Below are 19,913 nucleotides of genomic sequence, written 5' to 3' on the forward strand. Positions count from 1 at the left end.
GCCCGCCACCTTGCCCGGCTAGTTTTTTGTATTTTTTAGTAGAGACGGGGTTTCACCATGTTAGCCAGGATGGTCTTGATCTCCTGACCTCGTGATCCACCCATCTCGGCCTCCCACAGTTCTGGGATTACAGGCTTGAGCCACTGCACCCGGCCCATGAGCACTCTTAACAGCAGTTGAGTGTTTACATCAAAAAAAGTCAGGAATCGTAATCATTTAGAGATAAAAGAGATTCCAGATCTTAAAAGTCAGTTTGCTCAGGAGTTTCAAGACTTTAGGATTTCACAAAGCAATAAAATTAAAAAGAAAAAAAAAAAAAGTAAGGATTAACATAGAGATATCACTTAAACAATAACTACTATTTTGATGAAATGTCATTTAACAGTAAAGGTGTGGGAAATATAACCTCAGAGATGAAAACGTAATAGCTTGGGCAAAGCTCATTAAGTGTCCTTATTTTTTGTGTTTCCACCATGGATGGATGACACTGTCACTTCTGGCATGAGTCCACATCAGCATCCTGGAAACGCTTCCAATAGGGTAATCCTGCAGAAGGCACTAGCACCCCCAGACTTGGGCAGACAGCTGGCTAGACAGCGCTGCTGGGAGAGTACTGCCTCTCAAAACCCACCTCTCTGTACCAGCTGCCCAGTGTTCCTGTTTCTGCCTGCTTGGAGGAACAAAAGCAATCCTACTCCTCCACCCAAAAAGAGCTAATTATGCCGCATTCTTTCCTGTTTCTCAAAGGACAGGCACTCAAAACTTGTCACTCTTTTGGTTCTCTCCAAGGCCCTCCCAACAGTCCATGTTCTACGCCACAGAGGAAACGTTTCCCTCTGACTGTGACTCAGTCATACTCTAAAGTATGACATGACTCTTCCTTGCAGAGATCTGGACATATACAGTGTCCAGTCACATGGACAGATGCAGCTTCTGTGGTCACTCTAAGATGATGCTAACTTCCTTATGCTGGCATGCCATACTCATAATGCAGGTTGCGGTTAACTTTTTTAAAAAGACTAACCCACTAAATACTAAATTCTCAGTAAGCAGGATGAGACATTCTTATTTGTAAATGTTTCTATACAAGAGCATTCCAATCCCCTGTAGCCACAAACATTTACTCTAGTTCATTACAAGAAAATAATGTTAGGCATACGGTGGAGGGTGGACCAGCAGGCATTCTTTACCATGCATCCCTATGCAGACAATCTGACTGCTTTCTTGCCCCAGCATGCCAGGGACGCCAGGCTTGCCCAGTGCCTGCTTGTATGCAGGGCTCACCTAAGCAATCTCTCAAGCATTTCATGGCCTCGTGCTGTCCCAAACACACCTTTCAGGTAGAAAGGACTACTGCCTTTTCTTTGCCCACATTGTTCCTGTAGATATCTGTCAGCAGTTCCGACATTTCACTGTACTCGATCATTTATGTGTCTGTTTTTTCCTCTAAACGGTAAGCTCCTGGAGGCCATGGCCATTATTGTCCCTGCTCCCAGCACACAGCAGAGCTCATAGACAGCATATGGACACTGCAGGCTTGCAACAAACATTAGAACAGTTCCTTGTTCACCAAAACTCATACTTTACTATGAAAATAAAGCAGCAATATACATCTGAAAACTATCACTACATATGACTCTACAATCATAGAAATCTAATAAAAGTACACAGACGAATACAGAAGGGAAGGGTTTCTGGATTGGGCAGGGCTACCCTTGGTAGGATTTAAGAGAGCAAGTGCAGGTCAAGGGCTATAGTGGTGGTTCTCAACCTTGGCTGCACGCCAAAATTGCTGAATTTTTAAAAATACTGATACCTGGCTGGGTGCGGTGGCTCACACCTGTAATCCCAGCACTTCGGGAGGCTGAGGTGGGTGGATCACGAGGTCTGGAGTTTGAGACCATCCTGGCCAAAGTGGTGAAACCCCGTCTCTACTAAAAATACAAAAAATGAGCTGGACATGGTGGCACGCACCTGTAGTCCCAGCTACTTGGGAGGCTGAGGCAAGAGAATCACTTGAACCCAGGAGGGGGAGGTTACAGTGTATGCCACTACACTCCAGCCTGGGTAACAGAGCGAGACTCCGTCTACACACACACACACACACACACACACACACACGCACACACACACAAAACCAAAAACCAAAAAACACCAATACCCGAGCCCCACTCCAAATCACAGAATCAGAACCTCTGATGTGGGCACCAGGGATCTGTGTCAGGAGAGAGGAGTGGATGTGGACTGCAGCCTGACTGAATGTCTGGCTTTAATTTATACAGTCAGCTATGGCGAGTCGGAGAAGGCATGAGAAGGATGGAACTTTGACTCTCATCATAATCTGAATGTATAAAGGGCTTTCAGCTCTAGTTTTTCATTTTTCCACTAGTTCCATGAAGTAGTATTATCCCTATTTTAAACATTAGAAGAATGAGGCCCAGAGAAGTCACGATTCTAATTATTCATGGTCATTAGTCCGAGTCTCATGCTTTTCCCATCAAACCAAAGCTGCTGAGATGAAAATGGGGGTGGGGGTGGGGGTGGGGAGGTGCTTCAAAAAGACCAGCATCTGGGGGTCATGAGGATGGACAGGACAGAAGAAAGCGGATGGCAACAAGGCAGGGAATGCTGGCGTTTCCCGAGCGATTACAACGTGCCAGGCACTGCTCTAAGGACTTTCCATCATTACCTCCTTTACTCTTCACACTCTATAGGGTTAACTAATCTTGTTACCCATGTTTCACAGATAAGGAAACTGAAAGGGCAAAATGTGAGCTTGCCCAGAGTCACAGGGTAGTTAAGCCCTGACAGAGGCAGAGTTCAATTCTAGACTGTCCAGCCCCAGAGGCCAAGCTCTGAACCTCGGACAAGGCTGGCAGGAAGAAGCGGGCGCTCATCAAGAATGGCGGCCAGAGGGACGAGCACTCAGTCCAGCTCATCAAATCCTTCCTGAACACCTGCTGGCTGCTGGGCATCCTCCTGGATGGGAGAGAAGACATGGCCCCAGGCCCAGAGAAACTAACCGCCCAGGAGGACACAACCCAACCGAGTAGGCGATGGGAGACCATGAGGACTTGGTGAATTCCAGCAGGCAGGGAGTCAGAGAGTGGGAGAGTGAAGAGTCATTAAGATGGCAGGTTTCGGTGTATGAGAAAATGGAACTGACACCCTCAACAGATGAAGAGAAACTGGAAGAGTCTGCTCTAGGGGGAATGCGAGCAAACATGGTGCTTGCCATTTCCAAGTTCTGTGGGGCCTGCCTCCCAGCTCCAGAGGCATGCACTGCGGCCACACGATCTACCATGCTGTGTGTGAGACAGTCATGCCAGTGACTGTGCCCTGAAGAGCTGCGCCCTCACGCCCTGGAACAGCTTCCGTCTGCTCTACCTCTGGAAGCCCAGCGCACTGCACACGGCAGTGAAGTTACCTTCTGCTTCAGAGAGAGTAGGTTCCCACAAGCCATTTTCTAGAAAACACTAGGTCTCTAGGTTTCTTTGTGACCCATGCCCAGCACAGTACCTGGCCCACGGGAGGGTAAAACAAATGTTTCCTCAAGGAGTGAATGACTACGTGTCCAAATGACCTTAATGGAGGTCAGCTAAAGGTAGCAGTCAAAACAGGGAACAAAACTTGTTTCATCTTTTTTCCAACATCCTACGATCTACAGTCCCAACAAGAATAAGGAGACTACTTGTCTTCAGCCTATCCCAGCACAATGTGCAGCCTCCAGGTGCACCAAGCTCAAGGTGGTTTACTAGGAACTTCATTCATGAAACGGAAGACATATACTAAGTCTGGACTCATCCTTAGCAAGGGGAAAAAAGTACTGTAAGAATTCACACATGAAAATGCTATTTTTCTCTCAAAGAACTAGAAATCTGTTTTCTTGAAAAGGATTTCTCCTGATTTATTTAGAAGTCTTTAAAGTTACAAATATCACCAGAGGCTTCTCTCACAAGTACAAAAGTATGTCTTATTTCCAATTAAAAAAAAACACTGTGTTGCAGGTTTCCAATTATTAACAATAAATAAGAGTATTCCCACCTGAGAGAAATGTTTCCCACAAATGTTACATTCAAAAGGTTTCTCACCTAAAACAAAACAAAACAAAACAACAACTTGTAAAATCATTACTAGTATTTGTTCAATAATTTTTTGTTTAAACGACCTCCTATGTAGTTTCAAAATGGCATTACATTCTGCATCCTAACTGTATGAAAATGGGGAATGTCTACTTCCTTATACCTCTCTCTTGCCTTTATTTCTACACAGAGATGATAAAAGTAATATTTTCCTCTAAAAAATAAAACTGTTCTCCAAACAAAACATATGTTAAAATCAATGTATTTATTTGCATCCAGAGCAGACCCACGTTCTGGAAGCGGTCTTTTCCTGTGGTTGAGTTTTCCTGCTGAACAGCACGATCCTGCTCACCTATTCTTCAGCCTGACGCCACCCAACCACCAATCCTAACAGACACAGGGTCACTTGTTCACACCACACAAGGTATGAGCACAGAGAGCCCCAAACACAGTGGGACCTCCTGAAGCATGAGTGTGAAAGGGAAAGAGCCCCTCACCACAGTCTTCCTGCCTTGGTTGCCCAGGGGAGAAAGTAGGATTTCATCTCGGGAGATGTGCTCCTCTGCGGACTTCTTTGTCACCTCTACTTTCAGTAACTAAGTAACTGCACTTGGGGACAGAACAGATTGTAAGAATGGTACTCTACTACAAAAAACCATAGCTGTTCTGAAATGTGGCCTATACAACATGATCTGGAGTTAAAAGCACACTCCATGGTACTGTCTTTAATCTACATAACACTAATGAATAGACTTTGAACACCAAGAACCTCTCATTTTCTCCATTTCCCTGAAATCAAATGGTTTCATTAAGATCTTTAAAAAGTAACAATAATGTTTTCCCTTCCTGCTGTATCGTTGGGGCTTGCTACCTTGAAGAAAGCAGCTTGCTAGCTTTCCGGGCTCATTCTAGGATATTTTTATTTTATTTTATCCCGAAAATGTCTAATGGCTTCCTTGATCCTGAATAATTATATATTATTAATTAATAATAAATTAATAATAATTACATTAATTCTCTATTGCAATAAATGAAACTGCATTTATGTCTGAAATTATTGCAGGTGACAGATAATAAGTTAAAGCCCCCATAAGAAATGTAAGACTTTGAAAACAGAGGTCACCAGTTACTAAGACGAATAAATGACCAAGGTTAACAATCCTACTCCAGCAGGCCTCAGACTTCTTGGCCTCAGGACCCCTTCACACTCTTAAAATTGAGATCCTAAAGAGCTTTTGTTAATATGGGCTATAGTTATTGATATCTACCATATTAGAAATGAAAGCAGAGTGATCTTTAGAACAGGGGAACACACACTTCACAGGCCACCAGGGTGAGGACTTCATCACACATCATGTCGCTTTGAGCAGACTAACTGTACACTCATGAGAGGAGGAAAAAGCAAGTAACATCTTAGACAATTTTGAAAATAGTGTTGGCCTCACAGACCCCCAAAAAGAGTTCCCCAGATCATACTTTGAGAATTGCTGCCCTTCTTGGTAGATATTTATGTCCCAGTAAGCATCTTTGCCATGACTCTATCTGTCATTCAAAGAGGTTCTCCCAGAATAAACAATTTTTGATTCCTTTAAAAGCTAAGCAGGTAAGTTTCACAAATAATAAATTACAGCCATCAGGCCAAGCATGGTGGCTCACGCCTGTAATCCCAGCACCTTGGGAGGCCGAGGTGGGCAGATCACTTGAGGTTAGGAGATTGAGACGAGCCTGACCAACACGGTGAAACCCTGTCTCTACTAAAAATACAAAAAAATTGGTGGCATATGCCCGTAGTCCCAGCTACTTGGGAGGCTGCGGCAGGAGAATCACTTGAACCCAGAAGGCAGAGGTTGCAGTGAGCCGAGATCATGCCACTGCCCTCCAGCCTGGGGAACAGAGCAAAACTCCATCTCAAAAAAAAAAAAAAATTGCAGTAATCATTAGGCTGTAGGAGATTTAGGCAAACAGAATGATCTAAAGTTTTTTCAGGGCAAAACTAAGTCTGTGATATTGTCTTCACGTGGAATAATTTTGAACTACTAGTGATAATAACAGTACTTTATATTCAAATGCACTAAAATATATCAAGGGCTTTCACAATTATCAAAGAAATCTCCCAATAATACAAGGTAGTAAAATGCAAACTGGGAATCCATACTGATAACGAAGGTCACATCAACAAACACAATTACACAAACACCTTAAAAGCAGCGTTGTCGAAGCGTCCTGTTGCATGTTATTTCTCAGGCCTATAAGGTAATTGTTGTTCATCTGTAATGTGCTATTAAACTCATGTCTAATTATAGGAAGAAAAGTAATATATACGTATTGTATAACATAATTTGTGTGTGTATAGATATAAACATATATATATATTCAGAGAGAGAGAGAGAGAGACAGTATACCTTAAAAAAATCTTTTGGGAAAGAGACAGAGGCATGAATTAAGATAACAAAACTTTGAAAAGTCAATGTTTAAATTGGAAGAATTTTCTTTTGAGAATATCAAATGGTTAAAGCTGATTCTTATTAAAAAGTTTACTTCCTGACTCCCAAATCAGAATTTTAAAAATTAGATACTCAAATTCCTTCCAAGAGAACTTTTAGAATTATTCAAAGTAAATTATGTTAGTCTAAATTAACCTTCATGATGCTTTCAAAAAATAAGCTTAATCTAATTCTAAAAAGACAACTAAATATAGCTAATCCATTTTAGAATTAATTTGAAATTCTGAGTGCACCAAAATTACTACACTTCTTTAGAGATGGATGGTTTGTCATATAAAAATAGAGTTGAAATAAAAATTAAAAGTATGCACCTTTTTAAAGCGGCTTTATAAAACCATTTACAAAACTTTAAGTCAGATGCATCACCAAAAATATAAAACAAAAAGTAGCTAATCTCCCTTATTTTGTTTAAAATCATCAATGACATCAAGCAATAGCAAAACTTCTTACAAAAACAAGAAGAGCCAGTGGTGTCTGAGCATCCGCATCACGTCCTTCCCTCTGCCTGTGGGTACTGAATCAGTTACCTGTATGAGACCGTTTGTGAAGCTCCAAGTTGCTTGGGTGTTTAAAAGGTTTCCTGCATAATTCACACGCGTATTGTCTCTGGGACTGAAGTGTCTGGGACTGGTCTTCCAGCGCAGCCGGGTCTTCGTGCCTCTCCGTCTCACTAAGGCAATTAAAATTCTCACAACTGATGACTTCTTCACTTTCTTTTTCTTCAGCACTTTGGCTGCTAGCTTTCTCTAGGGTATTTTCACTAGCAGATTCCATCCTCTTTGTCAAACCATCATCTGACTTGGGTTCAGATATTTGCTCCGCGGATTTCTGTGACTTCAGGAAATTGAGTTTCTTCAGATGAATGGCCTTTTTGAGCCTCATCTGCTTGGCAGGTTGTTGGCACGTGGCGTCTGACTCAGGGTGTGGGGCAGAGTCATTCACAGGCTGGGCCAGGAAGTTGGAAGGTAAGTGCTCAGGAGACTCCAGGATGCATTCGGAATGACTGACAGCACAAGGCTGGCTGTCTACCGTGGTAAGGTCTGTGGAGGTGCTGAAAGCAAAAGGCTGCTCAACAACTCGCTCCTGACTGGGACCAGCTGCATGTTTATGGTACTGCTTACTGTAAAAGTTTCTGAGTTTGTAATAGTAATTTGGCTGTTTGAAAGGCAGTTGTGTGCAGCTGCCGTCTGAAGTATCAGGGGCTTGTTTTGAGACTTCACCTGCGGAGTGATGACGATTAACTGATGGTGAAGCATGCGGATGCGATTCATCCAACACTTTATTACGCTGTGCATCTGCCGAACATTCCTGCAGTAAATGAGGGGGGTAGTTGTTTTCATTGATAACACAAGTGGCATCTGGGGTCAGGGTGCTTTGCAGAGACAATGTACTATTACAAGGCATGCCAGGTGGCTGTACTGCAGTGGCTGATTTTAAAAATGTGTGACACAGACTCAGAACATTTTGAACTTGCAAACACTGTGCTGTGTCCAGCATTACTTGTATATTGTCCTGGTTAAGATCTAGATGAGAAGTGTACATGAAGTCCAGGATCTGCCCTATGCCACTGACGTTTTTAACATCCAAGTGAAAAACATCACTCTTCTGGCTTGAAGAATTCTGAAAGAGGCTCCTGGTAAAAGAAAGAATATCTGTTTACAGTGTCAAAAATTCATACTGTCTTTTTCTTATAAATAACGTTCATATATTAATATCAAAAACTACTATCCTTCTGTGAATGTCAAGACTTTTAACATAAGTATGTTTTAATCCTTTAAAACAATCTGGCAAACCATCCAACTAAATAATTCAGATGAATTAAATTAGTGGATTGGATATACAGACTTCAAAACAGATCTCAAAGTAAATTTCTGAAATATACTCAAATTTACACATTACAAAATTACATACAATAATATGACTGATAAACCACAAATCAAGAAGATTCTAAGATAATTCCCAATATGATCTAAGAAATAAAAGATTGCTCTAAACATTTTTTCAAAAGGTAATTATCCATATATATTAAATACATACTAATAGAGTATACAAAATTAAAGAATATACACTTTTCAATATTTCATATTTAGTCTAAATATTTCCACATCTAAGTGCCTAGAAAACTTAAAATAAAAATAGCTAGAATAAACCAACCCCCCACATACATTCCTTTGTAACCAGTAATTTATTTGGCTGTTAGGATTTTCAGCCACCCAGTGGTTCAAAAACCAACAGTGAGAAAAATCCTAAGAGTTAATGAATACCAAAAGGCACCCTAAAGCCCAGGCACTTTATTCTGGGTACAAGCCAAGGTCACAGGTGAACAAATTTGTATTATGTATGAAATAATAAGCTCAGGTAAGTAAGTTGAAGACATTTTGTCACATACAGTCACTTATTTCCCCCAAACAGCCTTCAGTTCTGTTTTTAAGTGCAAAACAGCCTGTGTATCACAATATCAAAATTTAATTGTCCTGGGAAGACACAAAAAAAATACGTGATAGCAAACGAAGAGTTTGCGATCATTTTTCACAGGAACAAAACCTGCTACCTACCTTAAGAAGCTGATTCATTACAATGTGTAATGTGGCCTATACAATAACTGAGACTCAATTTGATGATTCAGGATTATCAAGGAAGGAGCAAATCATGTCCCATGTTGTCTACTATAGCAGTAAAATGGTATGCATTTTGGAAACAAAGAGTACTTTAAAAAGAGAGACTTTGGATTTAAAGAGAGATAAACCTGCTAACGACAAAATGAACTTATGCAGAATCACTTAACTCTAACGATTTTTTTTTTAAGAGACAGAGTCTCGCTCTGTTGCTCAGGCTGGAGTACAGTGGCATCACCACGGCTCACTGCAGCCTCCACCTCCTGTGCTCAAGGGATCCTTCCACCTTAGCCTCCTGAGTCGCTGGGAATACAGAATAATGTTTAACTAAGCTGAAACACAACTTCTTGGTATTATTCATTATTTATAAACAAATATTTCATATAAGCCAAAATGATTATAAGGTTTTCTTAGAATATTCAAATGAGGAACAAAAACTAAAATGCTTCAATATAGAAAAAAAGAAAAGAAAAGAAAAATCCAACACACAGAATATGTTTTCCCCTCTGATTTCTTATCACAGAAAAATTCTGACCAGGAACTTAATTTGTCCATCGTTTTATCTTGAAAGGATAAGAAATATATGTAGAAGACTGACATTAACCAGAATTATTAAAATGAAAGACAAAGAACCAAAATACTTTCAATCATACCGAATTCATTTTACTTAAGAGCCTCTTTTCAGGTTACTCTAAACACAAAAGCAAAAATAAATATGATTAACAAACTTAAAAATTAAAACAACTCCTACAAAATCCAACGTGCCATAAAAGATAAATACAGTGAAATCCAAGGAGAACAAAATATGAATACTTCCATACTAAAAGAGCTTTACCCTTAATTCACAGCTAGGAGAATGAAGTCTAAAATACCTACCTAAAATACTGGCTGAATGCTGCCAGGACATTCTTATGTGCTTTAAAGCAGACTCCTTTTACCACCAGCATACAGTCACAAAGCAGGCCTTGGATTCGCTGCTCATGCAGTTGCTGGAGGAGATGGCAGCTGTGGGTAGCAACAGGGTCCATGCTCAACCATTCAAGTGACCTACAGCAAAAAATCACAGATACGACAGATATTCTTAAGGACCTCACTGGAAACTAAATGGGATTAAAACTCACTGACTGATCTGTGCTTCACTCTCCCATCACAGTATCACACATACACATGCGTGTGTGCACACACACCCACCCACACACACACCTCCCTCTGGTTCTGAGGCATCCAGACCACAGCTGTTCAACAGAATTATCTGTCATGATGAAAATGCTCTGTATCTGCACTGCTCAATACAGTAGCCACTGGCCACACATGGTCACTGAGCACTTGAAATGTGGCTAAGGGACTGAAATTGTAACTTATATTTTAAAAGCCACAGAATCTAAACACTACAAATCTAGAATATGACCATGTTAATACTATATGTACTTCTCTGTGTCTACTTAGGAATATGTCAAATGAAACATCAAATATACATATATAAAGATGTATAAGGTGAAAGAAAAGCCAGCTGGATAAGATCAAATTCATATTTATCAAACACCTGTACACAGGTCACTGAATAGAAGTTGCAGAAATTAGGAGCCTAATTTGGGAGATAAGGTACTGGTCAAAATACCTATCACCAGACAATGATATAAGAGGCATTGCAAAGCAGCAGGTCCCCTCACTCTTGCCTTTGTGCCTCTCTAAGAGGCTACTTGAGCAGACGCCTGAAGGAAGGGAAGCAGCTGGGCAGGTACCTGGGCCAGAAAGAACAGCAAGCACCAAGTCTCTGAGGCAGGAGCTTGCTGGGCTCAGGTGTGGCTGAGCGAGTGGTAGGAGATGACATCCAAGAGGGGACAGAGGGTCAGGTCATGCCCGGGCCTGCGGGCCCTGTTACGAACCCTGACTCTCACTCCAAATGGGATGGGAAGCCATTGTGTAGACACCGCAAGTTTCATCCTTCAGCCTCTATTCACCAACTGACTACTGTGTCCAGGCTGCAGGGCCACAACAATGAACAAAACACGCCAGGTCACCACTCTCATGCAGCTGAAATTCTAGTGAGGGAAACACACAACGAAAGCGCATGACACACAACTAAACAAATAGTTAGGGCTAGACACTGGAATACACAGGCCAGAAAGCCATGGTCTTGGACGTCTAGGGGCACAATCTAGTAGGGGATGATTTATGGAAGAGAAATAGTTGGAAGAAATGGAACCAGACTGGGATAAGACTATGAAGGTTAGGCAGTCTGCACTAGGCGTGGTGGTTCACACCTGTAATCCCAACACTTTGGGAGGTTGAGGCAGGAGGATCACTTGAGTCCAGGAGTTTGAGATCAGTCTGGCAACATAGTGAGACCCTGTCTCTATGAAAAATAAGAACAAAAATTAGGTGGGCATGGTGGTGCGTGCCTGTAGTCCCAGCTACTTAAGAGGCTGAGGTAGGAGGACTGTTTGAGCCCAGCAAGTTGAGGCTGTAGTGAGCCATGATTGCACTATTGCCCTCCAGCCTGGGTGACAGAGAGAGACCCCATCTCAAAAAAAAAAAAAAAAAAGGCAGTATGGTACTAAAAATCTAAAAAGTCATCATCTGCTTTCTTTGCCTTCACTCTCAGTACTTAAGCATTGCTGAAAAAGTCACTACATCACTAAGCCCAAATCTAAGCTTGTCAACACACCCCTTTCGTCTCACTTAGACTTATCTCCCATTACTCCAAGTATGTGGCAGCCAAAATGAACCACTAGTAGCTCCCCAAACCAGCTATGTTCTTGGCCAGTGGGTTGGAGACCTAGTTCCACCTCTCACTGGCTATATGACTTTGGGCAAATGACTTCTCTGTGACCCACTGTCCTTACCCTATCTCACCGGTTATTGCAGTAACCTGTGTAAACATTTAGACTAGTATCTGGCATATGGAAGGATTCTGTCTTCATCCATAAGGATCACCTGGGGACCTTGTTAAAAATGCAGGTTCCTGGGTACATCCCAGGATTTTGTTCCGTCAGTCTATAGCGGAGCCTGGTAACTGCATCACAGGCATTCCGTGATTCTGAGCAGGCGGACTGCAGATCTCTGCCTGTGCTCTCCTCTAAAAGCCTTTGGTTCTGCCCTGGGAATACTTTACTCACACCTGACCTTCCCACCTTCCAGATCAGGGCTCAGCTGAGCTGTCACCTACTTTCCCACCATTCTTTTTTTTTTTTTTTTTTTTTGAGACAGCATCTAGCTCTGCCACCCAGGCTACAGTGCAGTAGTGCGATTACAGCCCACTGCAGTCTTAACCTCCTGGGGTTCAGGCGATCCTTTCACCACAGCTGGGACTACAGGTGTGTGCCAACATACCTGGCTAATTTAAAACATTTTTTTGCAGAGATGGGGTTTTGCTATGTTGCTCAGGCTGGCCTTGAACTCCTGGGCTTAAGCAATCTGCCTACCTCAGCCTCTCAAAAGTGCTGGGATTAAAGGCGTGAGCCATTGCACCCAGCCCCACGATTTTTAACCTGCTCTGGGTTTGGGGTTGCTCCTCTGTGATCCTTCCAGTGTCTTAATTCCCATCACGTCTTTTTGCCTCACTCATAAAAATGACTGTGACTTTAACTTCACTAAGAAGGTTGAACCCAATCGGGCACCGTGGCTCACTCCTGTAATCCCAGCATTTTAGGAGGCTGAGGTGGGCGGATCACCTGAGGTCAGGAGTTCGAGACCAGCCTGGCCAACATGGTGAAACCCTGTTTCTACAAAAATTAGCCAGGCATGATGGCGAGTGCCTATAATCCCAGCTACTGGGGAGGCTGAGGCGGGTGATTCACCTGAACCCGGGGGCAGGGGGGAGGTTACAGTGAGCTGAGATTGCGCCACTGCACTCTAGCCTAGGCGACAAAGCGAGACTCTGTCTCAAAAAATAAAAATAAAGAAAAGAAAAGAAATATGAACACATGTATAACTTGATAAGCATAGTGCCTTAAATTTTTCTCAGTTCCAAATTTCCCACTCACCCCTCCCTCATTACCTTAGGCTTCACGGGATGAAACGTGCCTCCTCCTTCCCAAGATGAACGTTCCCTCTCCTCTTGAGCCTTCCTGCCTCCCCTAGAACCTAGTTCCATCAGTGAAGCTTTCATTGCTTCACCCTGTCCTTTGCTTGCTCCTCCAAACAAACACACCGACATGGCCCCACGATGAAAACAAACCAAAACAGGATAACGACAAAGCCCTCCACCTAGGTTCCTCTAGTCATCACAGGCCTCTCTTTCATGCTTTTCAAAATAGCTATCTACACCCACCACTTTACTTTCTCATGACTCCTTTTTCACCTTGTGTATTAGTCCGTTTTCATGCTGCTGATAAGGACATACCTGAGACTGGGCAATTTACAAAAGAAAGAGGTTTATTAGACTTACAGTTCCACATGGCTGGAAAGGCCTCACAATCTTGGCAGAAGGTGAAAGGCAAGGAGGAGCAAGTCATGTCTTACATGGATGGCAGCAGGCAAAGAGAGTGCCTGTGCAGGGAAACTCCCATTTTTAAAACCATCAGATTTCATTCACTATCATGAGAACAGCATGGGAAAGACCCACCCCCATAATTCAATCACCTCCCACTAGGTTCCTCCCACAACAGGGAGGGATTGTGGGAGTTACAATTCAAGATGAGATTTGGGTGGGGGCACAGCCAAACCATATCACCTTGCAACCTTGCTGCCACTCACTCCACTGAAACACTTTCGCAACAATGACCTTTCCTCAGTCCTCAACCATCCTCTCCAGCTTTCCTGCCACACATGGCAATGTGGTCTGCCAACTCCCATCCTGAAATCCCTCCTTTCCCAGAACTCTTTTGGTTCTCTTCCTATGTCCCTGATCTGTCCCATCCCTATGCTATACCTGTCTCCCTCAAGCCTTGCAAATGTTGATGTTCCTTAAGGTGCAGCACTATAGCCCTCTCCTCTTTCCCTTGACAATCACTTTCATTCTTGGCTTTCATATGTTCTAACACAACTCCTAAATTTGACACTTTAGCTTCAGCTACCAGTTCCAATCTCCAACTCTCTGCTAAACTTCTTCAACGGCATGCCCCTTCAACGTAGAGTCTCTAAATTTCATCCCCCATCACCTCACCTATCAAATCTAGACCTTATTCTGATTCCCCTCATCTCTTTATGGAAAGCTTTGTTTCTAATATGTAGAGTTTGCGGTATTGCCATGATCTGCTTTGAGATCAAAGTGAGACTCAGAGAAAACTGGGACAAAGAACAACACTGAGGTACTGCCCCAAACAAAAGTACAGAAAGAAAGGCATGATGGTAGGTGGCGAACACTGTTCCCAGTGCTGAATCCTCAAAGCTAGTAACAGCCAAGTGAGTTATCAGTTACCCACCCCTGCCAAGCTGGTTGCCTGGAAAGGCTTCTAAGTTTATCATTATTTTTAGCTATCATTTACTGACTACTTACCACAGACCTGCGCTAAGCATATCATATCTGTTACGGTTTGGCTCTGTGTTCTCACCAAACCATAATCCCCACATGTCAGGGGAGGGACCTGGTGGTAGGTGACTGGATCATGGGAGCAGTTTCTTACTCTTGGGATAGTGAGTGAGTTCTCAGCAGATCTGATGGTTTAAAAATGTTTGGCAGTCTCTGCTCCCCCCTATCCAGTTCTCTCTCCCCTGCTGCCTTGTAAGATGTGCCTTGCTTCCCCTTCCCCTTCTGCCATGATTTTAAGTTTCCTGAGGCCTCCTCGGCAATGTGGAACTGTGAGTCAATTAAACCTCTTTCCTTTATAAATTACTCAGTCTCAGGTAGTATCTTTATAGCAGTGTGAGAATGGATTAATACAACATCCATTAACTGGAACAATTCTATAAGAACCCAATTACCACCATTTACAAGAGAAACAATTGAGATATGGAGACTTTAAGTCAGTTATCCAAGATCATACAACTATTATGTGCCAAAGGCAGGATTTGAATCTTGGTCCCTAAACAATGGAGTCTGTGCTTCTATGCTATGCTATTTCACATGGGAAAAAAGACATTTTACACACACACACACACACACACACGAAACCCTCCTCCACAGACTTAACTGTTAAAATTAGGTAAAACTGTCTAATTATACAAATGTAAATGTCTAGGTATATTAGGTAGATATCTAATTAGAAAATTAGACATTTTCCAGCTCTACAGAAGTGATAAAGGAAAAAGTTATTTGGAACGATCCCCAGAGTTATGATGAATTAACTGTTACACAATTTACTTTTACTAGAAGAATTATAGGCTGGGTGTGGCGGCTCATGCTTGCAATCTCACCACTTTGGGAGGCTAAGATGGGTGGATCACTTAAGGCCAGGAGTTTGAGACCAGTCTGGCCAACACAACGAAACTGTCTCCACTAAAAATACAAAAATTAGCCAGGCGTGGTGACGCATGCCTGTAATCCCAGCTACTCTGGAGGCTGAGGTAGAAGAATCACTTGAACCCAGGAGGTCGAAGTTCCAGTGAGCCAAGATCGCACCATTGTACTCCAGCCTGGGCAACAGAGCAAGACTCCATCTCAAAATAATAATAACTATTCCATATCATTTTGTATAGTTCCCTAAATTACTTCATGATGTCAATCCTGTACCTCCCCAATAAGGTTATAAAAAGCTCTGGAAACCCCAATAAGGTTATAAAATGGCCTGGAAATCCCAATAAGGTTATAAAAAGGTCTGGAAAAAAATTGTATCTTGCATTTCTTATGTGTTCTGTAAATTATAACTATAAACAACAAAGTATCTCATACCTAATAATAGTAATGATTATGACAAATACTTATGTTTCCTAGATGCCAGGCACTGTTCTAAGCCCTTTACATTTATTAACTCATTTACTATGCGATAGGTGCTACTATTATCCACATTTTACAGGTGAGGACAATGAGGAATTTGGCAGATTTAAGATGGCCACAAATTCTCTGATGATTCTCCCATGGGGTAGTGGAGTCTAGGTCTCCTTCCCTCCTACGCAGGGCTCTGCCTTAATCTGATTCTGTGCTTACAAAGCTGTGCTCATTTCCCAGGCCCACGCCTTAAGAGCTAACAGCTTCCACTTCCCATCTTTCGGAACAGTGACTATGGAAGGCCTGAGCCATCTGTAAGATGCCCAACTGGAGAGAATACATGGAGACAGAGAAGGGTTCAGTTGGCTCCCAGGAAAGTCATCCTGACCTCTCCAGGCTGGCCCCTCCTTCAGCTGAGTGCCACTGAGTGACCCCAGTTGACACCACAGAGAATTGAAGAATTTCTCAGCTGACATCTGCCGGAATACCTAACCCACAGAATTATGAGATAAAAAAGTTTTTAAGTCACTAAATTTGGGGGTAGTGTGTTACACAGCAACAGAAAACCTGACCATGTACAGAGAAGATGGTCACACAGCTAAAATGTAATAGGTAAGCAGTAAGGGACAGAGGTGGGATTCAGAGCCAGGGAAACTGACACCAAAGCCACATTCATAACCACTGTTTCCTTTGATCAGAATCAGCTGCCTCTTCAGTCTACTGCCTATGCCTGATTGTTCAGGTAATCCCACAGACAAGCATTGCATTAAGGAACTGCACAATTCAGGACTAACGTGTGCTACACAAGGTGTTATAGTGTGACAGAAGGAGCACAAGGTTCTCTTCCATCTTTGCAACTAACTCACCTGGTGACAAGCAGTAAAAATTTTCTGTGGTGAAGACATGGACTCCATCTGTCTTATTGAACAATGTATCTCTGGTACCTAGCAGAGTGTCTTCAACAGAGTAAGGGCTCAATACATATTTCTGGATGGAAGAGACTCTGGGCCTCAGTTTTTTGTCTATAAAAACGGAGAGGCCCCCACTGGACTGGATGATCTCTTTTAGAGGTTTTTTCTTGTTCTAAAAGCTACAAATCTATACGAGGAATGTGATGGTGGAAAGATGGTATGAACGGCATTAAGAAATGAAAATATGGGGGGAAAAGAAATAAGAAAAAGTTTAGATCAATGTGAACGAAGAAATGCTTCTAAAGAAAACAGCCAGAATGGAATTTCAACCTGCAGAGAGGGCTCCTAGAGCAAAGGCCTCTCAATTCTACCAACAGGTCAAACACTACTGGATAGAATCTGCGGATGTCTTTTCAGCAGAGCCATTCATAGATTACTTCTCCAAGGGCCCACAGTTCATGCACCTTAATATCAAGCTTACCTTAGAGGGCTCCTAAGGATGTCAGACCATCATCATACTTTCAAATGGCTTACTCGTAGCTCCTCACCTCTACCCCACTCATAAAAGCACTGGCTTAAAGCAAACAAACCTGGAGTCTTGTCTTAGCTTTATGCTGACTCTTATCACACCGGGAAGGCCAATTCAGTTAAACAGACATTATGTGCCTAATATGTGCAACAGACTGTCGCAAGGACGGAATGCTGACAAATGGAACAGATGTGTTCCCTGCCCTCCACAGGCTCTGTGTCTCAGTTTTCCATCATTCACTTAACTTTACAGTGCCCATTATGCGCTAGGCACTGAAGGTACGATGGCAAACACATCAGATATGGTCATCCATGTCTTCATGAAGCATCAGTCTAGCGGGAAAAACAAGTATCATCGCACTGTACCAGAATTATTTGTATTTTTTTTCCGAGATGCAGTCTTGCTCAGTCGACCAGGCTGGAGTGGAGTGGTGTGATCTTGGCTCACTGCAACCTCTGCCTCCTGGGTTCAAGTGATTCTCCTGCCTTAGCCTCCTGAGTAGCTGGGATTACAGGCAGGCACCACCACGCCCAGCTAATTTTTATATTTTTAGTAGGGATGGCAGAGTTGGGCGGGGGGGTGCTCACCATCTTGGCCAGGCTGGTGTCGACTCCTGACCACAAATGATCCACCCGCCTCAGCCTCCCAAAGTGCTGGGATTGCAGGTGTGCGCCACCACGCCCGCCCAATTTTTGTATTCTTAGTACAGATGGGGTTTCACCATGTTGGCCAGGCTGGTCTTGATTTCTTGACCTCGTGGTCTGCCTGCCTCGGCTTCCCAAAGTGCTGGGATTACAGGCATGAGCCACCGCACCCAGCCCTGTATCGGAGTTATTACATGGAGGAAGCAGAAATTAATTTGGGAGGGAGGGTCAGGGCAAACTTTCTGGAAGACACATCTATGCTGAAATGTGAGTTAAGTCTGCCAGACTGAAAAAACGAGAGGGCTCACCCTCTTTGAGTTTTCAGGGGGACAAAATGAAAAAACAAAACAAAACCAAAAACAGTAGGAGAGCACAAACAAGACTGAAGTACACATATGTGCCCTGAACACAAAAAACATCTTGAGCACTCTTGGCCACTCTGTCACTTCTGTCGGAAAATATTTCCCTCCTTGTCCATTCTCATGAATTCCTTTTGTTATGGGTAAACTGCTTCCCCCAGCACCCCAGAATGTGATTGTATTTGGAGATCAGGCTTGTAAGAAGGTAATAAAATTAAAATGAGGCCATTAAGGTGGGCCCTAATACAACCTGACTGATGTTCTTATAAAAAGAGGAAATTTGGATACAAAGAGAGACACCAGAGATGTGAAAACACAGAGGAAAGACCATGTGAGGACACGGCAAAAGTAGCCACGTGCAAGCCAAGGAGAAATGTCTCAGAAGAAACCAAACCTGAGGACACCTTGATCTTGGATTTCTAACCTCCAGAACTGTGGGAAAATAATAAATTCCTGTGTTTAAGTTATCCAGTATTTTGTTTGCAGTCCTAGCAAACGAATACACCTTCTATTCCAGGCCCAACACTGCTCACTTTCAGAGTGAAACCTTCCTCATTACCCACATACACACACCTTGGGAGTGAAGGTTTCTCACAATACTCTGTGGATCCTCCATTCAATTTCATTCATTCATTTAAGCAACAAACACCTAGTGACCACCACTGTATGCCAGACCCTGTTTTAAGGGCAGAGCAATAGTTAACGTTTATTGAGCCACTAGTCTAAGCGATTTACATGCACCACCAACTCATGAAATACGACAAGGTTCCAGCGACGCAGGTGCCGCTATGACACCCGCTTTACAGATGCAGGGCTGAGGCACAGAGAGGCCACACCGTAATCAGACTGAGCTAGGCTGTGGGCTCTGCCGTCTTAAGCGCTACTCTCAACTACAGCGTGGACGGAAGGAAACAGGAGCCGAGAGATGGGCAGCGCGGAACGGAGGCGGGCCGGGCTGGCTTCCAGCGGGCAAAGCCTGGAGATGAGAGGACGCGGGTGGGGTTTCCAGGCCGAGGGAGCTGCACCAGGGAGAAGGCCCGGCTCCAAGGCCCGGCTCCCAGGCCCGGAACCTGGCCTTCTGGGTCTCAGTTCGTGTCCCCTGTGATGCCGGGTACAGAGCAGAAGCTCGCTGACTCTCGCAGGAGCCGCCAACTCCCCGGGTATCCTCGAGTGCCCCTGAGATGCGGAAGGAACAGCGGGTCCATGCCCTTCTGGGCCACCTCAGGCCGCGCGGCCTCCCTTTCCTTCCGGGCCATTCCCACCAGCGCCAGCCCTGCATGCCTTCGCAAGGCCGGCCACCTTACCCTCGGAGGCCGCTCTCTGCCCCGCCGCCCACTCTTCACCTGCAGCAGCTGCCTTCAGAAGCGCTCGCAGGGATCCGCCGGCCGCGGAACCATCCCGACAACGCCCCCTTGGCTTGCCGGAACCGCCCTCCTGCTTCCGATGGCGTCACTTCCGCTG

General features: G+C 43.5%; 1 protein-coding gene across 2 annotated transcripts in view; it reads right to left on the reverse strand.

Annotated features, from left to right (window-relative positions):
- ZBTB49 (zinc finger and BTB domain containing 49) overlaps positions 1 to 19,912 on the reverse strand; it is a 32,151-nt gene extending 12,239 nt beyond the window's left edge. Inside the window, exons 1-4 of one of the 2 annotated variants that reach the window (XM_011987805.1) lie at positions 19,757 to 19,912; positions 10,078 to 10,248; positions 7,114 to 8,219; positions 4,045 to 4,091 (exon numbers count right to left, since the gene is read on the reverse strand). In XM_011987805.1, the coding sequence (XP_011843195.1) occupies positions 4,045 to 4,091; positions 7,114 to 8,219; positions 10,078 to 10,229 (1,305 nt within the window). In that variant the 5' untranslated portion in view covers positions 10,230 to 10,248; positions 19,757 to 19,912. The remainder of the gene's footprint in view (positions 1 to 4,044; positions 4,092 to 7,113; positions 8,220 to 10,077; positions 10,249 to 19,756) is intronic. The other variant, XM_011987806.1, reaches the window with a different exon arrangement.
- Between the last annotated feature and the right edge of the window lies 1 nt (position 19,913).

Source organism: Mandrillus leucophaeus, unplaced genomic scaffold, assembly GCF_000951045.1.
Source record: "Mandrillus leucophaeus isolate KB7577 unplaced genomic scaffold, Mleu.le_1.0 Scaffold317, whole genome shotgun sequence".
Lineage (NCBI taxonomy): Eukaryota > Metazoa > Chordata > Mammalia > Primates > Cercopithecidae > Mandrillus > Mandrillus leucophaeus.